General features: G+C 44.5%; 1 protein-coding gene across 1 annotated transcript in view; it reads left to right on the forward strand.

Moving 5' to 3' along the window:
• The first annotated feature begins 405 nt into the window (after positions 1-405).
• The window catches only part of LOC120567073 (son of sevenless homolog 1-like), an 84,409-nt gene continuing 61,431 nt past the window's right edge, over positions 406-23,383 (forward strand). Inside the window, 8 exon segments of the mRNA XM_039813872.1 lie at positions 406-532; positions 2,886-3,011; positions 9,229-9,360; positions 14,342-14,506; positions 15,752-15,961; positions 16,500-16,643; positions 18,829-18,939; positions 19,056-19,154. Of these exon segments, the coding sequence (XP_039669806.1) occupies positions 446-532; positions 2,886-3,011; positions 9,229-9,360; positions 14,342-14,506; positions 15,752-15,961; positions 16,500-16,643; positions 18,829-18,939; positions 19,056-19,154 (1,074 nt within the window). The 5' untranslated portion in view covers positions 406-445.

Raw genomic sequence — 23,383 nt, forward strand, 5'->3', positions numbered from 1 at the left:
GCCCGGTCCTGTTGGTGTGGACCGGTTAACTCTCACCATGCTACCATCCCGGGGAACGGTACGACACCCAACCGTCAGCTGCTAGCCGTGGAGCTAACATTCAGCTGCTAGCCTCGGAGCTAACATTCAGCTCTTAGCCGTGGAGCTAACATCCAGGTGTTAGCCTCGGAGCTAACATTCAGCTGCTAGCCTCGGAGCTAACATTCAGCTGCTAGCCTCGGAGCTAACATTCAGCTGCTAGCCGCGGAGCTAACATTCAGTGGTGCCACATCTGGCCGCAGCAGGTCTCCGTGTAGCGGTCGAGGATGGTCGCAGTGACGCCGGCAACTGTTCTGGAGGAGCGGCCTGTCCTCGCTGGATGTTCCCACAGCTTCTCCCTCCCTGCCGGACTCTCAGCCTTCATGTAAAGCGGTGAACTGTGCGTGTCGGTCCCGCAGCAGCAGCCATGCAGGCGGCCCAGCTGCAGTACGACTTCTTCAGCGAGGAGAATGGCCCGAAGTGGAGAGGCCTGCTGGTGTCCTCACTGGAGAAGGTACACATACACACACACACACACACACACACAGACACAGACAGATACAGACAGACAGACAGACAGACAGAAATGGATCTTTTAATATTTGTTTGGATGAGTAAAAAGTCCTTTTAAACTAACTGTTTGGGGCTCAGTTCTTAATGGTAAACATTAAGCTGGTGCATTATTAAGATACCTGAGGGTTGCTTCTTGCTTGTAGTTTACAGCAGAAGTTCTCTGAGAATGTCTTTATGACAGACAGCGACACGGGATGTGTGGGACTCTTGGTCCAGCCCTCCACCTCACTGGGTGAATGTCTGCTGCTGTCCCTTCAGACGGGACAAAGAAACGGACACACGGTTTTAGAGCATGGGCAGCATGTGATGCACGGTCCAGCTGTGGCTGCAGTATGGAGCTGCAGACACGTCTGAATGGTCATTATGTGTCCTCTGGCAGAGTTATTTCCACGCTTCCCATTGGTTGTCTATGTTGGGCAATGCATTCTGGGAATTTGCGGCGACTGTCCAGAGACGGGGCGTCCTCATTTGCATAAAGTTAAATCCAGCTTACTTTATGTCCAATATATATTTTATGAAAAAGTTGGAACATTATGAGAACTCATGGTTAGACTGCTGGGACGGAGTTTAATGACCACCTTACACCAGACCACTGTGACTCTAGACTCAGGACACACACACACACACACACACACACACAGAGACACAGACACACACATCATCATCAGACATACATACATACTGACAGACAGAAGCAAAGCTCTCCTTCACACCAAAACCACCCAAATCCTCCCCATTTAAACCATTAAATATTAGACAGTAAACAGTGAAGGTCATTCATATACATATATATATATATATGTATGTATATGTATGTATATATATATATATATATATATATATATATATATATGTATATGTATATGTGTATATATGTATATGTATATGTATATGTGTATATATGTATATGTATATGTATATGTGTATATATGTATATATATATATATATATATATATATATATATATATATATATATATATATATATATATATATATATATATATAACCCAGGGTTCGTTTACAGACAGACGGACAGGGTTAGTTTACAGACAGACAGACAGACAACCCAGGGTTAGTTTACAGACAGACAGACAGACAACCCAGGGTTAGTTTACAGACAGACAGACAGACAGGGTTAGTTTACAGACAGACAGACAGGGTTGAGTTTACAGACAGACAGACAGACAGACAGACAGACAGACAGACAGACGGACAACCCAGGGTTAGTTTACAGACAGACAGACAGGGTTAGTTTACAGACAGACAGACAGGGTTAGTTTACAGACAGACAGACAGACAGGGTTAGTTTACAGACAGACAGACAGACAGGGATAGTTTACAGACAGACAGACAGGGTTAGTTTACAGACAGACAGACAGACAGACAGACAGACAGACAGACGGACAACCCAGGGTTAGTTTACAGACAGACAGACAGGGTTAGTTTACAGACAGACAGACAGACAGGGTTAGTTTACAGACAGACAGACAGACAGGGATAGTTTACAGACAGACAGACAGGGTTAGTTTACAGACAGACAGACAGACAGACAGACAGACGGACAACCCAGGGTTAGTTTACAGACAGACAGACAGACAGACAGACGGACAACCCAGGGTTAGTTTACAGGCAGGCAGACAGACAGACAAACCAGGGTTTCCCAATCCAGCGGCGTGCGCGTTCACATAAAAAAAGGCGGGGTTTGCTCAGCACGACCAATCACAAACCTCTACCAGAGCCACATGTTTTACATAAGAAGAGCAAACTATAATTCTACATAAATAAGAAGAAAACGGACACGGTTTTACAGAGAAACACTATACAGTCGCTGCTTCCTAAAACAGGAGGAAAGCCGACGCTGTAGATATGTAAATCACAACTCTTATTAATATCACTTCCCCACCAGTCAGGACCAAGATCTGACCATAATTACACTTGTCCTTTCCATAAACTGTCGTTGCTTTAGCCTATTATTCCAGTTACTACCCCGGCAGTGGTCAGCTGTGAGAGCAAATAAAAATATAAAAACATAATTCAAACCGACGTGTCGCCTTGGCAACACACGGCTCAAGAAACCGACAGATCGCTGATATGTAATTCTCTCGGCTGAAGTCTATTTATATCTATATCTATACTGTTTCTCCTCCACCTGGGGGTAGCAGAGAGCAGTGCATGCTGGGAACATTCAGAATGGGACTATTGGTTTCATTCAGAGAGTCACTGTGTGTGTGTGTGTGTGTGTGTGTGTGTGTGTGTGTGTGTGTGTGTGTGTGTGTGTGTGTGTGTGTGTCAGGTACTGAACCAGGTGCATCCTAACCTGGTGTCCCAGCAGGAGGCGCTGCAGTACATCGAGGAGCTGATCCTGCTGCTGCTCAGCATGCTGTGTCAGGCTCAGCCTCGCACTGTACAGGATGTGGAGGTAACACACACACACACACACACACACACACACACACACACACACACACACACACACACACACACACACATTGTAAGTCTTGAAAATATTCATCATTTCATCTCTACATGAGTTATAAGAAGACCCAATCAGAATCAGTCTTCAGTGGTGATCCAGGATCTGCAGAATGTAGCGACATTCTGAGTTTTATTTGTTTAAAATCTGCCAAAAATTCTGCGTCTGCGTCAGATTCTGTTTGGGTCTGATTATAAATAAGGTTCTGTTACTTTAAGTAAAACTTGATCAGTAGGCCTGTCACGATAACAAATTTTGCTGGATGATGAATTGTTCCAGAAATGATTGCGATAAACGATAATATTGTTGTTGAGAGAACATTTTCATCTAATATAATGATAATGGCATAATAATAATAATGCAGGTACACCTTTTCAAAGATCAACACACTTTTATTTCTAAAGAATATTTAACACTGGAACTGGAAGACATTTGAAATATCAACAATATGTCTTTGACCTCCTTTAGTATGTCGTCTTTCACACTGATGTACAGTTGTGGAATTGCCGTTTGTGACACGTATGTTCTCCCAGGCAATTCATAGCCTACTGGCTGTCAAATGTTTGCAGCATTCCTCCAGTGTTAGGGGGATAAACTACAGACTCTGTACTACATTTAACAATTATTTAACACTAAATATTAAATTTAAATAATATATAATTAATACATTTAATCTATCTATATGGCTATCTGCCACATGGCGAGTAAATGTTTGTACCAAAATAGTTCGGTTTTTCAGTCTTCATTTTGGCGAAGGTGCGGCTTCTGCTCCTCTGCAGGTCGGAGCTTCGTGGGCGCAGACACACACACACACACACACACACAAACACTGGTGCAACTCTGACATACTTTCCACACTCCGTGTCCGGCGCCAGCTGTAGACTTGTAGCCTACCGTTAATGTTCTGTACATTGTGGGACACGTGCAGCCACTTTCCTAAACCACTGACCAGTCCACAGCGGCGTGTATGTCCGAGCCCGTCTCCACCTGCAGGTTGTCAGGTGTGTGCTTTAGAATGAAAGGGAGAAAACGGGACGACGAGTAACACGGTGGATATCGCTCATATATTTTTTTTTTGACGGCGCCTTAACTGCAAAGCGCTGCGGGAAATCCTGCTCCAACTCTCAACTAGTGTGTGTCTCTCTCTCTCTCTCTCTCTCTCTCTCTCTCTCTCTCTCTCTCTCTCTCCGCCTGGAGTCCCGCCCCCAACACAAAGACCATGCGACTGACAAGAGGGTTCACTCCTCGTTACGCTAAGGCACCGAGAGTGGTCCTCCAGTCTCTCTGGAGAGACGAGGAAAACAAACAAGCATGCAAATGGAAATTATCGCGGCCAGAAAATCTTTGGGCTAATTTTTTTTATTGTGCAATTAATTGATTTATTGACTATCGTGACAGGCCTAGTGATCAGTAGACAAACGTACTTTGTTTGAATAAAGTTGTTTTGAACGCAGACAGTAGAGTTTCTGCCTGATGACATCACAATGCGGCTGCAGTGTGATTGGTCTGCTTCTTGTTCCCAGCTGATGGAGGCTGCAGTGAGATGACGATAAAACACCGCCCACTGCAGCGCGTGTTTTACCTTCTGACCCTGCCCCCTGACTTCTGACCCCTCACTGCTCCTCAGTCTGTGTCTGTCTGTGTGTGTGCGTCTGTGTCTGTGTGTTAGAGTCCGGATCGGGCCATATTTTTCTGTCTGAGCCCGGCCCGCGTCCGACGGAGCCGTTTCCGAGCCAGACACAGTTCAAATCTCATTTTGTTCTCATACTAATGACACATGTCCGTTTGTGTGAAAGCTTTTATTAAGCAACTGTAGGAAGGCATTCAGAAATGTCAACAGATGAGGTCATCAGCGCACACGGGGCAACAAGCACATGTTAATCAGCTGTTAAAATGTTCAACGTGTTAACCTCTCCTGATCGCTTCGCTTCCACCGTGATCAGAAAACCAGCAGAGACTCGTTACCTCCAGGGCCCACGGTATAACATGAATAACGTTGAGGTTAAAATCCTGTTTCTGGTGAGACACTGAATGAGCTTGGCTTTCAGTCTGACACCACACACACTGTGTACAAAACTTAAACTTTCTCCACCAACTCTGCTCTGGTTGCAGCTACAACACGTCTGCTTTCTCTCTCTCTCTTCTGATCACTTTCTACACGCACAGAGCTCTCTTAAAGGAGCCGCAGCACCATTTTACAACAATGCCTTATCACGTTGATGTGACCGAGCCCGACCCGAACCCGACCATCATTTTTAAATATCTGTCTCGGCCCGGCCCGGCCCGGCGGGCTCGGTTCGGGTATGTATATGTGTGTGTGTGTGTGTCCTGAGTCTAGAGTCTTAGTGGTCTGGTGTAAGGTGGTCATTAAACTCCATCCCAGCTGTCTAACGCTGAGTTTCCACAGGCAGCGTTTTTACTGTAGCTCCGCTAGGGTTAGGGTTAAGTTTAGCTCCACTGGGTTAGGGTTAGGGTTAAGTTTTGCTCTGCTAGGGTAAAGTTTAGTGCCGCTGCTCCACAGGCAGCGTTTTACTGCAGCTCCTCTGTATCGTCACACGCAGCAGAACTGTGTCAGCCCAACGGGATGCCGACGCTGGTCACTCTGTGCTAACAGCGTGTTGGTGATGTTGATACGTTTCTATCCCTTAAGTTCTGATCTATCACAAACTATTTGCTAAGTTTTTTACTCCTGTCACACACCTTGCACCTTAGAAAGTTGTTTAGTTCAAATATGTATTTCTAGCAAGTAGCTAGCTGTCATTGCTACAATGCTACAACTATAAAATGTAATAATTTATACTGTTTATTGATCCCCAGTGGGGAAATTACAATGTATTTTGTTAGAAATCACTACACACAGGCCTGAAATACAAACAGACATGCTCAGGACCTATTCATGCACAAATGGAGAGATGTCAGAGTGAGTGGGCTGCCAGTGCTGGACCAGTATGGCGTTATATATGTGTCACATTCCTGAGTGAGTAATTGTATGTTTTAAGCGCAGAGAACTATATTTTGCAAGCACATTACATTACATTTTGAACAGAAATTAACACTCGCAAAAAATAATTGAGTTTGAGTAAACAAAAACCTATTTCGGGCACAATAAATGTATTTGCATGTCTTTCTCTGCTCGCAGGTAAAAGCTGCTGCGCTCCGGTCCTGTCTCTCTCGCTCTCAACCTCTTCTCTCTGCGCGCTCAACTCTAGACACGCTCGCTCAGATTTTCACAGCGTTACAAGTGTGCCACAAAACCAACCAATCGCAGAATCAAAAGGTCAATTCTGATTGGCTGTTCGTCTCCAATTAGATTGCAATATCAGGAAACAAAAATCTAGGAGGAACCGTCTTTTTCAGTCAACACTTGTTGGTACGGCAAATACCGTCTACAGTGGAGCTGTTCGACTAATGTTACTGGATTAAAACACATTCCGGTCAGTATTTTGTATTATTGACATAGCTATATCACAGAAATGTCTTAATATTTGTGTGTACTATAATATGCCTTTGTTTTTGATTCATATCTCCTTATGTTTGACTCATCCTTCACAAGCAATCTAGCTCGCCCACAACAGCAGACGACATGTCATCTGAACAGGCCTCGCAGCACTAACTAGCTAAGTTAGGTCTCGCATGCGAGACTGAACAGCAGTAGGCCTGTCACACTATAGCCACATGTAAGTAGTTTTAATACTTTGGTTACATATCCGCGATTTTATTAACCTGAATTATGTTGCTATATTAGCTTGCGAATGAGCTATCCGTTGCTAATGCTAATTTATCTCAAAAGCAGAAACGTTAGGTAACTACTGCCAAGATATGATTTCAACCGAGACCAGAGAGGTGTTATAAGACTCGTCAAGTGTTGTCATCTGTCTTAAAATGAAATCATATCTTGGCAGTAACGTTCGTTAGCTACTGCTTTTTGACATAAATAAGCTAGCTAGCTAACGTTAGCAACGGATAGCTACTTTGCAAGTCAATTGAACCAACCTTAAAGAATTAAGGTTAATAAAACACCACATCGATGTAACCAGTATTACAAACTTCTTTTAAGTGGCTGTATTGTGACATTTTAGGTTTGTTCAGATGAATATGTTGGATGCATAGACCGTATCCATGCTGGGCTAGCTAAGGTTAGATTTCTTGTGAAGGATGATGTTAGTCACACACGGAGATATGTAATTAAAAAAACGGTGTTGTGATTAACACAACTATTAAGGCATGTCTGTAATATACCGGTCGGTCAATAATATAAAATACTGTGGATCAGTGCTTTCCAACCCTTCTGGTCTGAGGTTCCCCCACATCCCTGTCATATTAACTCACATACCCACCCCGTCAATTCCCAATGTGTTCACACTATCCTATTAAAGTGAATATTCTTACATTTTCATGCAATTGAACTATAGACATTTAGGTTGGTTTGGTCAGAAATTCTACTAGCTTGGCCTTTTACTTGAAGTGTGGTTAATGTTTCAAAAGTCATACATTACTTTTAACTAATCATTTAAACAGTTAGCTAAGTCAGTAGGCCACTTTTAGCTTTTTATTTCTACCATTGATTACTTCGCTATATGTTTAAACATATGTGTTGAGCTGTTTCAGCTGATATATTGTTTTAAATCAATCATAATTAAATTATTTTGATTAGTTAAGCTGCTCCACAATCTTTCCAAGTACCCACTAGCTACAGCAGAGATACCCCTTGCTGGGGAATCACTGCAGGTGTTGTGTCAAAGACTGTTTCCCTGTAGATATATCTTTCCTGCTACTTGCGATCTAATTGGAGGTGAACAGCCAATCAGAATTGACCTTTTGATTCTGCGATTGGTTGGTTTTGTGGCACACTTGTAACGCTGTGAAAATCTGAGCGAGCGTGTCTAGAGTTGAGCGCGCAGAGAGAAGAGGTTGAGAGCGAGGGAGACAGGACCGGAGCGCAGCAGCTTTTACCTGCGAGCAGAGAAAGACATGCAAATACATTTATTGTGCCCGAAATAGGTTTTTGTTTACTCAAACTAAATTATTTTTTGCGAGTGTTAATTTCTGTTCAAAATGTAATGTAATGTGCTTGCAAAATATAGTTCTCCGCGCTCAAAACATACAATTACTCGCTCAGGAATGTGACACATATAACGCCATAGACCAGCGCCCTGAGCGGTTGGGGGGGTACGGTGCCTTGCTCAAGAGCACCTGGCAGTGCCCAGGAGGTGAACTGGCATCTCTCCAGCTACCAATCCACACTCTGTACTTTGGTCCGTACTGGGATGTGAACCAGCGACCCTCCGGTTCCCAACCCAAGTCCCTAGTTTAACCCTATGTTAAAGCTGTCTGTAGAGACCAGCGTTACCTCTGCTGGTGTAGAAGCTGTCTGTAGAGACCAGCGTTACCTCTGCTGGTGTAGAAGCTGTCTGTAGAGACCAGCGTTACCTCTGCTGGTGTAGAAGCTGTCTGTAGAGACCAGCGTTACCTCTGCTGGTGTAGAAGCTGTCTGTAGAGACCAGCGTTACCTCTGCTGGTGTTAAAGCTGTCTGTAGAGACCAGCGTTACCTCTGCTGGTGTAGAAGCTGTCTGTAGAGACCAGCGTTACCTCTGCTGGTGTAGAAGCTGTCTGTAGAGACCAGCGTTACCTCTGCTGGTGTTAAAGCTGTCTGTAGAGACCAGCGTTACCTCTGCTGGTGTAGAAGCTGCCTGTAGAGACCAGCGTTACCTCTGCTGGTGTAGAAGCTGTCTGTAGAGACCAGCGTTACCTCTGCTGGTGTTGAAGCTGTCTGTAGAGACCAGCGTTACCTCTGCTGGTGTTAAAGCTGTCTGTAGAGACCAGCGTTACCTCTGCTGGTGTAGAAGCTGCCTGTAGAGACCAGCGTTACCTCTGCTGGTGTTGAAGCTGTCTGTAGAGACCAGCGTTACCTCTGCTGGTGTTGAAGCTGTCTGTAGAGACCAGCGTTACCTCTGCTGGTGTTGTCAGGGTCCTGATATCAGGGTCCTGATGGTCCTGTTGTCAGGGTCCTGTTGTCAGGGTCCTGATGTCAGGGTCCCGATGGTCCTGATGTCGGGGTTCTGTTGTCTGGGCCCTGATGTCTGGGTCCTGATGTCTGGGTCCAGATGTTTGGACCAGGATCCAGATGTTTTACGTCCAGATGTCCCCCCCCCCGTCTCTCAGGAGCGCGTGCAGAAGAGTTTTCCTCACCCGATCGATAAGTGGGCGATCGCTGACGCTCAGGCTGCCATCGAGAAGAGGAAGAGGAGGAACCCTCTGGCCCTGCCCGTAGACAAGATCCACCCGCTACTCAAGGTATCTTCATCACTACTACCCTCATCTTCATCAGTACCCTCCTCTTCATCACTAACCCTAACGTAACCCTCTGGCTCTGCCCGTCGACAAGATCCACCCACTGCTCAAGGTATCTTCATCACTACTACCTTCATCTTCATCACTACTACCTTCATCTTCATCACTATTACCTTCATCTTCATCACTACTACCTCCCTGACAAGGGTAAACGAGAGGCAGCTGGAGGCGGTAATTAGTGGCTGCCAGCCGTGTCTCGTTACAGGCTGGCTGCTGAGCCATGTGCTTGTGTTGCCAAACACAAGGCATATGCCCGGCATGGCAACGATCCACGGGCCGTTTGCCCACTATATATATATATATATATATAGAGCCTTTCATGAAACCTAGCGTTTGGGATATCTGTAGGGAGGGTGTTGCAGGTGTTCCAGAGGGATGGGGCTGCAACACTAAAGGCTCTGTCTCCGAAGGTACAGAGTCTGGTGTGGGGAACAGAGAGCAGGCCAGTGTCTGAGGACCGCAGGTTTCGGGGTGGGGTGTATGGATGGAGGAGGTCTGAGAGGTACTGTGGGGCCAGGGTATGGAGGAGGTCTGTGAGGTACTGCGGGGCCACGGTATGGAGGAGGTCTGAGAGGTACTGCGGGGCCACGGTATGGAGGAGTTCTGAGAGGTACTATGGGGCCAGGGTATAGAGGAGGTCTGTGAGGTACTGCGGGGCCAGGGTATAGAGGAGGTCTGAGAGGTACTGCAGGGCCAGGGTATGGAGAGGTACTATGGGGCCAGGGTATGGAGGAGGTCTGAGAGGTACTGTGGGGCCAGGGTATGGAGGAGGTCTGTGAGGTACTGCGGGGCCACGGTATGGAGGAGTTCTGAGAGGTACTGTGGGGCCAGGGTATAGAGGAGGTCTGAGAGGTACTGTGGGGCCAGGGTACTGAGAGGTACTGTGGGGCCAGGGTATAGAGGAGGTCTGAGAGGTACTGTGGGGCCAGGGTATAGAGGAGGTCTGAGAGGTACTGTGGGGCCAGGGTATGGAGGGATTTTTCGGTGAGAAGGAGGACCATCCAACCAGATGGTTATGAAAGCATGAATGAGGGTTTCTGCCACAGAGTCAGAGAGTGATGGCCGGAGTCTGGAGATGTTTTTGAGATGAAGAAAGGCAGGTTTGGTGATAGATGTGATGTGAGTATGGAAAGAGGGTGGAGTCCAGGATTACACCAAGGGTGTGGACCTCAGGATGGGCAGATGGCGCACCCATCAACATCCAGGATGAGATCTCCAACCTTCTGGAGCAGCGCCACAACTCTGCTCTCTCTGTGTTTCCCATGATGCTTTGTGTTCCTGTGTTGTCAGTAGGGTTGGGTACCGAAACCCGGTTCCACTATGGAACCGGTTCCTACGCAAATGGTAGTATTCAGACCGGATTAGAACGCAAATTTCGGTTCCGACTGAAGTATTTTCCCTCAGTCCTCCGGACCAAGGTTATAATCGTTAACGAAAACGAACGAAATAACGAAAACTAGATGGGAAAAAACATTGTCGTTAACTGAAATAAAAATAAAAACGAGGGATTACAAAAAAACGATAACTAAACTAAAACTGTAATGTCTGTTTGCAAAACTAACTAAAATGAAATAAAATTATCGAGTAAATGTCCTTAGTTTTCGTCTTTGTCAATGTCTTTCACAGATCAAATAACATATCTTTCAGAGTTGACATTTCCGACCTGTTTTATTCAGTCTATGCCGTAGACATGTATAGTTTCCGACTGGGAACCCAGAAATTCCGACATTCCACGTCAAATTGAACACAACATGTCCGTGCCCCTCGCCTGGTATCATAGCGGTACCAAAAGTCTGAAGAAAGCGGCAGAGTCCTATCTGATTATGACTGTGTCAAATAAAAGCAAGTGCCTTGCAGTGGAATGTGGTAAAATAAGTGGACAATTAAGGGAAAAATCCCACGAATTTGAAAGTACATTTGAGAAGTGCGCACAAGGAGGCTAACCTAGCTTACCTTAACAAGCAGTGACAGGGCAAGGAGAACGCAAAGCCCCCTTCCCCCGAAACAGAAGCTAATATAACCCCGGTACAGGGCATGGATGTATGGGGCCAGGGCCAGGCAGCATGACGGAGACAACCGCAGGACAGAGAACACTACAGGAGGGCTTTCACCTGCGACCCGATAGCTGCTGGTTAGTAAATACGCAGGAACACTAAAAGCGTGAGGAAGCGTGGGTTAATATGTGTGTTGATACTGGGATGTCTAGCTACACAACTGTGGGAGTTAACTGACTTCAAAAAGTTTGCCACTTTACTCGAACCAAAGTTCAAAACACTTGTTTATGTCTGTCTTCTTTAGTCTGTTGGCTATTTAGGTTTTTTCCTGGCACAGTTACTAACACATTTTGCACTTACTGCTGCGTCTTGTGTAGACTGTTTACATACAGTATCTCACAAAAGTGTTTTTTACATTTTAGTAAATATTTCATTATATCTTTTAATGGGACAACACTGAAGAAATTACACTTTGCTACAATAAAGTATTAAGTGTACAGCTTGTATAACAATGTGCTGTTCCCTCAAAATAACTCAACACACAGCCATTAATGTCTAAACCGCTGGCAACAAAAGTGAGAACAACCCTATGTTAAATTCCCATAGAGGCAGGCAGATGGTTATTTTTAAAGGCCAGTTATTTCATAGATCCAGGATACTATGCATCTGATAAAGTTCCCTTGGCCTTTGGAATTAAAATACCCCCCAACATCATCACATACCCTTCACCATACCTAGAGAGTGGCATGGGGTACTTTCCATAAAATCATCTCTCACTGCAAATCAAACCAGCTACTAGGCTAACTGACATAAAACCATGCCACTCTCTAGGTATGGTGAAGGGTATGTGATGATATGGGGCTATTTTAATTTAACATTTAACATAGGGGTGTACTCACTTTTGTTGCCAGCGGTTTAGACATTAATGGCTGTGTGTTGAGTTATTTTGAGAGGACAGCACATTAACACTGTTATACAAGCTGGACACCGTGTAATTTCTTCAGTGTTGTCCCATTAAAAGATATAATGAAATATTTACAAACATGTGAGGGGTGTACTCACTTTTGTGAGATACTGTATTTGTGCTCATCATCATATGTACATTTTATGTACTGGTGTTATTGTTGAATATATTGTGAATACATATTTCTAAAATTGTATGATGTTTTTGTTGAGTTATTATTACACCATACTTTTTTCTGACCTTTCTGAGTCTTGCCCCCAATAAATAACCCATATTAGAAAAAAAGACTAAAACTAATAAAAACTAAACTAAAACTAAGCATTTTCAAAAAATAAAAACTAAACTAAACTAGCAAAACCGCTTTAAAAACTAATTAAAACTAAACTGAATTTGAAAACAAAAAGTCAAAACGAAATAAAAATAAAAACTAATGAAAAATGCAAAACTATAATAACCTTGCTCCGGACAGCGGCAGACTCTTTTTTTTCTTTCTCCCTTTTCTGCCGAGTGGCCACGTGCCGGCTCGCGGTGTGAAGCGCGTGTCTGTGCTATCCTCGGACGTGCACTCTACAATCACAGCTGATAGACGGCTTTTTGTACACGCTGCGGAACGGATGTAAAAATATCACGCTATCGTAAATGTAGGCTACTTTTAAAATGGCATATTTTCCCTCTGGGCTCACCAAAATGGACGTAAAGGCATATTAACCATTCACTGACTGCACGTGATCGCTAGTAAACATATTACACTTGCTCTGCTAGTCTATCGCTCAGGACCAGACCCTGTAGCCTGGTGGTGGGGGGGTCTGCCCTTTCAGACTCCTACCTGTGTGTGTACAGGCCTCTGGGACACAGTCTGAGAGAGTTTCTCCTGTGCAGGACATGCCATAAGTCAGGAGAGGTGTAGTATCTGGCCAGAGAAGGCAAATATGGTCATTTTTCTGCAAAAGAACGGCTAAAGTTTGAAGCTGGTTGGCATACCAACTCAACATTTATTTTGTTGTTACTTGTTAATAGTGTAACTGTTATTTGTTAAATTATTGTAGTTATGTGTTAGATGACTTAGGTGTACTTATTTAAGTACTTTAAAACGTTAATATATTGTTAAATTGAAATAATTTTCAATTTAAAAAAAACTCCATAAAAAGCCTTTCTTTGATGTCATTTTTCAGTTCTTCAAGAATCGCTTTAGGAATCTGAATAATTTTAAAAGTACCGGTTCGGCATCAGAATCGTAAAAATCCAAACGGTACCCAACCCTAGTTGTCAGGTGTCACTCTCCTCTCTCTGTGTTTCCCATGATGCTTTGTGTCCCTGTGTTGTCAGGCTGTGTTACCCATGATGCCTTGTGTCCCTGTGTTGTCAGGCTGTGTTACCCATGATGCTTTGTGTCCCTGTGTTGTCAGGCTGTGTTACCCATGATGCCTTGTGTCCCTGTGTTGTCAGGCTGTGTTACCCATGATGCCTTTTTCCCCTGTGTTGTCAGGCTGTGTTACCCATGATGCCTTGTGTCCCTGTGTTGTCAGGCTGTGTTACCCATGATGCCTTTTTCCCCTGTGTTGTCAGGCTGTGTTACCCATGATGCTTTGTGTCCCTGTGTTGTCAGGCTGTGTTACCCATGATGCCTTGTGTCCCTGTGTTGTCAGGCTGTGTTACCCATGATGCCTTTTTCCCCTGTGTTGTCAGGCTGTGTTACCCATGATGCCTTGTGTCCCTGTGTTGTCAGGCTGTGTTACCCATGATGCCTTTTTCCCCTGTGTTGTCAGGCTGTGTTACCCATGATGCTTTGTGTCCCTGTGTTGTCAGGCTGTGTTACCCATGATGCCTTGTGTCCCTGTGTTGTCAGGCTGTGTTACCCATGATGCCTTGTGTCCCTGTGTTGTCAGGCTGTGTTACCCATGATGCCTTGTGTCCCTGTGTTGTCAGGCTGTGTTACCCATGATGCCTTGTGTCCCTGTGTTGTCAGGAGGTGCTGGGCTATAAGATCGACCACCAGGTGTCTGTCTACATGGTGGCCGTGTTGGAGTACATCTCTGCTGACATCCTCAAACTGGCAGGAAACTACGTCAGGAACATTCGGCACTACGAGATCTCGCAGCAGGACATCACCGTGGCCATGTGTGCTGACAAGGCACGCACACACACGCACACAGAGACACACACGCACGCACGCACACACGCACGCACACAGAGACACACGCACAGACACACGCGACGCACAACGCACGCACACAGAGACCACGCAAGAACACACGCACACAGAGACACACACACACACGCACACACACGCACGCACACAGAGACACACACACACACACACACACACACGCACACAGAGACACACGCACACAGAGACACACGCACACAGAGACACACACACACGCGCGCAGCACAGAGACACACACAGCCACAGCACGCACACAGAGACACACACACACGCACGCACACAGAGACACACACACACACGCACACAGAGACACACACACACAGAGACACACACACACACACACACACGCACACAGAGACACACACACACAGACACACACACACACACACACACACACACACACGCACACAGAGACACACACACACAGAGACACACACGCACACAGAGACACGCAGAGACAGACAGACAGACAGACAGTAAACTGTCACAAACTGCAGTAAAGACCCTTAATGAGACAGATTCTGAATGAGCTGTATACATGCCCAAAGAATGCTTCCAAAACCTGAATAATACCAAAATATCACGTCTTAATCTGAAGACTATATATTCAGAAAAAGGTTTTATTCTTAATATCCAAACAGAACATGCCGTTTCCATGACCTGTTTCAAACTCAGATTATTATCACATTCTGAATAAAAGTGGAATAATTAGTGTCCAATGTTACGAACTTTAACATTTGAACTATCAGCGATTTGACTTTATGAATGAAGTACAGCTGTCAAAATGAACGCTATAATAACCAGTTAACACTAAATCCTTACATGCCATGCAGCTGTAATGTTGTGGATGGCTTGCAGAAACAGAAATGGAAAAAGAAAAGGGTCTTTTGAATGTCTGTATCTCAGCTGTCTCTCTCTTACCTGTCTGTCTGTCTGTCTGTCTGTCTGTCTGTGTGTCTCTCACCTGTCTCTCTCTATCCTGTCTGTGTGTCTCTCTGTCTGCCGGTCTCTCTCACATCTCTGTCTCTCTCTCTCTCACCTGTCTGTGTGTCTCTCTATCTGCCTGCCTGTCTCTCTCTCACCTCTCTGTCTCTCTCTGACCTGTCTGTGTGTGTCTCACCTGTCTGTGTGTCTGTGTCTGCCTGTCTCTCTCACCTGCCTGTCTGTGTGTCTGCCTGTCTCTCTCTCACCTGTCTGTCTATGTCTCAGGTGCTGATGGACATGTTCCACCAGGATGAGGAAGACATCAGTGGCTTCCCTCTGATGGACGAGGAGCCGTCAGCCAATGAGGAGCAGAGTTACTACGAGCTGGTGCGGAGCTTCATGTCTGAGGGCCGCCAGTACCTGAGAACTCTCAACCTGCTGATCAAGGTGTTCAGAGAGCCAATCAGCTGCAGCCACAGGCTCTTCTCCCAGCACGTACGTACTGTCTGTCTGTCTGTCTGTCTGCCTGCCTGCCTGCCTGCCTGTCTGTCTGTCTGTCTGTCTGTTTGTCTCTCTGTGTCTCTCTCTGTCTGCCTATCTGTAACCTGTCTGTAACCTGTCTGTCTGTAACCTGTCTCTGTGTCAGGATGTGGACCTGTCTGTCTGTAATCTGTCTGTCTGTAACCTGTCTGTCTGTCAGGATGTGGACAGTATCTTCAGCAGGATCGTAGATATCCAGGACGTGACGGTGAAGCTGTTGGGTTAGCTGTCTGTCTGTAACCTGTCTGTCTGTAACCTGTCTGTCTGTCAGGATGTGGACAGTATCTTTAGCCGGATCGTAGATATCCATGACGTGACGGTGAAGCTGTTGGGTTAGCTGTCTGTCTGTAACCTGTCTGTCTGTAACCTGTCTGTCTGTCAGGATGTGGACAGTATCTTTAGCCGGATCGTAGATATCCATGACGTGACGGTGAAGCTGTTGGGTTAGCTGTCTGTCTGTAACCTGTCTGTCTGTAACCTGTCTGTCTGTCAGGATGTGGACAGTATCTTTAGCCGGATCGTAGATATCCATGAGGTGACGGTGAAGCTGTTGGGTCTGATCGAGGACACGGTGGAGATGACGGACGAAGGGAGTCCTCATCCTCTGGTGGGGAGCTGCTTCGAGGACCTGGCGGAGGTACCTGTCTCTCTACCTGTCTGTCTACCTGTCTGTCTATCTGTCTGTGCACCTGTGTATGTGTGTGTCTATGTCTATATGAGTGTGTGTGTGTGTGGTTTGAGGATTCAATGGTTCATGTTCCTACGATGTTATCTTATACGATGAACCATAGGAAATGTTCACCAATGTTTGGAAGTTTTGTGCAAACGCTGCCTATGAAATATGACCCCACTCAGCCTGATGGGGGCGTGATTTAAGGTCAACTTTGAAAAGTCATAACTCCTGTGCCATGACTCCGATTTAAACCTGTCTGTTGAATCGGGTGTTTTTCCCAATGACCAAGAGGGCCAAGGTAATTCCCCTTTTTAGAAAGGGAAACAGCCATGATCCTGGTAACTACAGACCAGTATCTGTTTTGTGCACAGTCTCAAAACATTTTTAAAAAGTTGGTCAACGAGTAATTTAATGAATACATGAATAAAAACAACTTCATGTTTAAATTCCAATCTGGATTCAGGAAGTCACATTCCACTGAATCATGCCTATTGTATTTATCCGACACCATACGCATCGAAGTAGATAATGGAAATCTCTGCGGAATGGTGTTATTGGATCTTCAAAAAGCATTTGATACGGTCAATCATGACAGACTGATTGCCAAACTGGAGGCCTTGGGGGCAGACAGCTCCACCTGTAGGTGGTTTAGGTCTTACCTATCAGGGAGGGAACAATTGGTGGTCTTAGGGGGAATGCTGTCTGACCCTAGTGTAGTTGAATGTGGCGTTCCACAAGGAAGTATCCTCGGGCCATCCTTATTTTTAACATACATTAATGATATGGCAGACTCCTGTTCATGTGAACTATTTTTGTACGCTGATGACTCTGCACTTTTAATGTCTCATAAACAACAATCCACACTAGAGAGTACCCTGAGCTCAGAGCTATCTTCTGTAAACAACTGGCTGATTGACAATATGCTGTCACTACATTTTGGTAAGACAGAGGCCATCTTGTTCGGTTCAAAATACAGATTGAACAGATGCTCGGAATTTAGGGTCATTTTGAATAATATTGTGGTCAGTGTGCAAAAACGTCAGTAAAATACCTGGGTTGCATCCTAGAAAACAACTTGGATGGCAGGAATATGGCCAATAAGGTTTTGAGTAAAGTCATGGGGCTCACATAGTTTTTAGCCAGAAAACGGTCAACAATGATCATCTTAGCTAATGCCTTAATTTTAAATCACTTTGAATTTGCATGTACCTCCTGGTTTGAAGGCCTAACAATTAGACCCAAAGGGAGGCTGCAAACAGCACATAATAAATTAATAAGAGTAATTCTGAATTTGGGCCAAGGGTCTCACATAGGTAGGTCACAATTTGTTGAGCTCAACTGGCTCCCTGTGGAGTCTCGTGTTACTATGTTAAGACTGACCATGATTCAGAAAATATTGTTTGGTAGTGTCCCAATTTTTTTGTCGTGTCTTATAACTAAGGTAAAGGACACACACAATATTAATACTCGTGGCAGCATATCTGACCTGTGTCCTTATAAATTTAAGACAGTGTTAGGGAAAGGAACCTTTGCCTATATGGGGGCTGTTCAGTGGAACAAGTTAGATCGTCATATTAAAGTCATTTCCAGCCTGAACTCTTTTAAAAAGAGCATCAAGCTCTGGTTACTAGAGAGGGTTGCGGAATAGATTAAAGGGCAAGTTACTATTTTAATTTATTTAAGAAAATTGTTTTTATGTTATGTCATTGAGTATCTTGTCTTGTCCTGATGTGTGTTGAGGACCACAATGGAAATAAGTCTTGGACTTTATTGTGTTTTTATCCTCGATTGTATTTGATGTCCTTTTATCATGTGTAAGGCACTCTCTTACAATTAGATAAATCAAAGACATCCATCTATACTTACTTTGCCTCAAGAACCACTAAATTCTGCCTACTCGATTTTCTGCCATTTAAGATTTTCCGGTTGTAGTGAAAGTTGTTAGTTATCTTCGATGCAGGTGTTGGAAACTGTCAACGGTCCCGATCCTTCGCAGCTTTTAGATTCTAACGGCCTGTGTTGGCTTGAACCCCGGCTATATTGCATATATTTGTATTTATTATCTTTTACCTTCTGAACTGTTAAACTTCATGTTTCTGTATCCATGTGACCAATCTGTGCTTCTGTTTGCTGTGTGATTGACTGGCAGGAGTTGGCCTTTGACCCTTATGAGACGTACGCTCAGGACACCCTGCGCTCTGGTTTCCATGAACACTTCCTGAGTCAGGTGTCCAAACCGGGAGCTGCCTTCCACCTGCAGGTAAGCCCTGTCCTGCTCTCTGACATCACACACCTGTAGGTTCCACCCAGCTGTTCCTGTTCCTCTGCTGCAGATGATGATGATGATGATGATGCTTAACTGCTGTCTGTCTTCAGTCCATCTGTGAAGGTTTTAAAGAAGCTGTTCAGTACGTTCTGCCCAGACTGCTGCTCACTCCTGTTTACCACTGTCTGCACCTCTTCGAGATCCTCAAGGTGAGACAACACACTCTCTAACACACTGTAACACACAACTAATACACTGTAACACAGTGTAACACACCTCTAACACACTGTAACACACCTAACACACTGTAACACACCTAACACACTGTAACACACATAACACACTGTAACACACTCTCTAACACACTGTAACACACACTGTAACACACTGTAACACACCTCTAACTAGGGATGGGCCATATGGCCTAAAATCCATATTGCGATATACATTGCAGCCTCTTGCGATAACGATATATATCGCGATATATAAATTATAATAGAACCATTTCAGACCAGGTTACATAGACCCTAAGGAAAACCAAACTGCTAAATGTATTTTTTTTTTTTTAAAAGAGAAAGAAACGTAGTATGTAGTTTTGAGAACATTTATTGTTCAAAACAGTAATTATACAACATAATGTTGCAGATAAATAAAATTCAAGTAAACTAGTTGCAGAGACTTAAAGCTTAAAGTATTGGGTGTCTTCTCTTTAGTGCAAACCATTCTAAAAGGCACTACACTTAGTAAGTTTAAGTCCTTGGTTCTTAAATGCCACCCAAGATGCAGAGAACAGGACAAACTGGTGTCTGTTTAGTTAAGGAACAGACACTGTACTGGAAATACTTTCAGTATTAGGCAAAGATGCACACATACTTTACATAAAAACATATTTCAAACAAAGTTTCTTACCTGCAGCCTAATGTAACCTATTTGAGCACACACACACACACACACACACACACACACACACACACACACACACACACACACACACACACACACACACAGAAGAGTTGGGACTTTTCCCGGTGGGCCGGTCTGATAATAGGTATACATTGCAAGTTGTTAGCAACACCATCCGGCGGCCTGGCGCCGCTGCCTGCTGGTCAAACGGTGCAGCCTCTGCTCAACCCGTACGGCGGGGGCCGTAAACGTCCCGGTAAATTTTTATGGTCCCACTCCGCCGCAGCACACACGCACACACACACTCACGGCTGTATGTTCAGTGGGGAAGTTCACCGGCTGCCAAGATTCCAATCGTCTGTTATATAGTGAATGGTCAGGCTGGTGAAAGGCTCCGTGGTCGTCTGTTATATAGTGAATGGTCAGGCTGGTGAAAGGCTCCGTGGTCATCTGTTATATAGTGAATGGTCAGGCTGGTGAAAGGCTCCGTGGTTGTCTGTTATATAGTGAATGGTCAGGCTGGTGAAAGGCTCCGTGGTCGTCTGTTATATAGTGAATGGTCAGGCTGGTGAAAGGCTCCGTGGTCGTCTGTTATATAGTGAATGGTCAGGCTGGTGAAAGGCTCCGTGGTCGTCTGTTATATAGTGAATGGTCAGGCTGGTGAAAGGCTCCGTGGTCGTCTGTTATATAGTGAATGGTCAGGCTGGTACGGCTCGACCACAGCTCCGTTGTAGCGGCTTAAATCCAAACCAGGTCCAAATAATGGATGTTGCACCGGCCTTTTTCACCAGCTCCTTGTTTCACTTTTAGTCATGTTTACTCAAGATGACGATGACGCGCTGCAGCTCGTGGCTCTAAACTTCGCGGGTAGATTGCGTCATCAACAAGAATTATCGCAATATAATTAAAATCTCTATCGTAGGCGTACAATTTTGTATCGTTTATATTGCATATCGTCTATATCGCCCATCCCTACCTTTAACACACTGTAACACACATTTAACACACTGTATCACACTGTATCACACTGTATCACACTGTATCACACTGTAACACACTGTAACACACCTCTAACACACTGTAACACACCTAACACACCGTAACACACATTTAACACACTGTAACACACACCTAACACACTGTAACACACCTAACACACCGTAACACACATTTAACACACTGTAACACACACCTAACACACTGTAACACCCCTCTAACACACCTCTAACACACTGTAACAAACACCTAACACACTGTGACACACTGTAACATACCCAACACACGGTAACACACCTAACACACTGTAACATACCCAACACACTGTGACACACTGTAACATACCCAACACACGGTAACACACCTAACACACTGTAACATACCCAACACACGGTAACACACCTAACACACTGTAACATACCCAACACACTGTAACACACCCAACACACTGTAACACAATGTAACATACCTAACACACTGTAACATACCCAACACACTGTAACACACTGTAACATACCCAACACACTGTAACATACCTAACACACTGTAACATACCTAACACACTGTAACATACCCCACACACTGTAACACAACCAACACACTGTAACATACCTAACACACTGTAACACAACCAACACACTGTAACATACCTAACACAATGTAACCCACCTAATACTGTAACACACTGTAACACACCCAACACACTGTAACACACCCAACACACTGTAACATACCTAACACACTGTAACACACCCAACACACTGTAACACACCCAACACACTGTAACACACCCAACACACTGTAACATACCTAACACACTGTAACACACCCAACACACTGTAACACACCTAAGACACTGTAACACACCGTAACACACATGTAACACACTGTAACATACCTCTAACACACTGTAACACACCGTAACACACATGTAACTAGGGTTGGGCATTGAGAACCGATTCCTAATCGGAATCGTTTCAAGAATTACGATTCCATCGGAATCGTTTCTGTATTGGAATCATTTTGGAATCGTTTGGAGGATTTGGTTTCAAATCCAGTCATAACTTCCCAATTTAACATGCGCAAGTTTTGGTTTCCATAGCGGCCAGGTGCTTGTTGTGTTGCAGCCTTGGAGCACAGTAAGCGGCGCTCTAGTGTGGCTTTATTTTACGTTGAAAAAGCTGTAAAACTGCAAACCACCATTGAATCAAAATAAAACTTTCCTCTTATTTGTGAAAATAGGCATGTGGCCCGTTTCAGCTCCACCCCTCAAAGAATCGGAATCGAGAATCGATAAGAACCGGAATCGAAAGGAAGAATCGGAATTGGAATCAGAATCGTTAAAATCCAAACGATGCCCAACCCTATACATACCTAACACACTGTAACACACCCAACACACTGTAACACACCCAACACACTGTAACACACCCCACACACTGTAACACACCCAACACACTGTAACATACCCAACACTCTGTAACACACCCAACACACTGTAACACACCCCACACACTGTAACACACCCAACACACTGTAACATACCCAACACTCTGTAACACACCTAACACACTGTAACACACCCCACACACTGTAACATACCCAACACACTGTAACATACCTAACACACTGTAACATACCCAACACACCGTAACACACTGTAACATACCCAACACACGGTAACACACCTAACACACTGTAACATACCCAACACACTGTAACACACCCAACACACTGTAACACAATGTAACATACCCAACACACTGTAACATACCCAACACACTGTAACATACCCAACACACTGTAACATACCTAACACACTGTAACATACCCAACACACTGTAACATACCCAACACACTGTAACATACCCAACACACTGTAACACAATGTAACCTACCTAACACACTGTAACATACCCAACACACTGTAACATACCCAACACACTGTAACATACCCAACACACTGTAACATACCCAACACACTGTAACATACCCCACACACTGTAACACAACCAACACACTGTAACATACCTAACACAATGTAACACAACCAACACACTGTAACATACCCAACACACTGTAACATACCCAACACACTGTAACATACCCAACACACTGTAACACACCCCACACACTGTAACATACCCAACACACTGTAACATACCCAACACACTGTAACATACCCAACACACTGTAACACACCTAACACACTGTAACACACTGTAACATACCTAACACACTGTAACACACCTAACACACTGTAACACACTGTAACATACCTAACACACTGTAACATACCTAACACACTTTAACACACTTTAACACACCCAACACACTGTAACATACCCAACACACTGTAACATACCCAACATACCCAACACACTGTAACACACCCAACACACTGTAACACACCCAACACACTGTAACATACCCAACACACTGTAACACACCCAACACACTGTAACACACCCAACACACTGTAACACACCCAACACACTGTAACATACCCAACACACTGTAACACACCCAACACACTGTA

This window comes from Perca fluviatilis, chromosome 1, assembly GCF_010015445.1.
Source record: "Perca fluviatilis chromosome 1, GENO_Pfluv_1.0, whole genome shotgun sequence".
Classification (NCBI taxonomy): domain Eukaryota; kingdom Metazoa; phylum Chordata; class Actinopteri; order Perciformes; family Percidae; genus Perca; species Perca fluviatilis.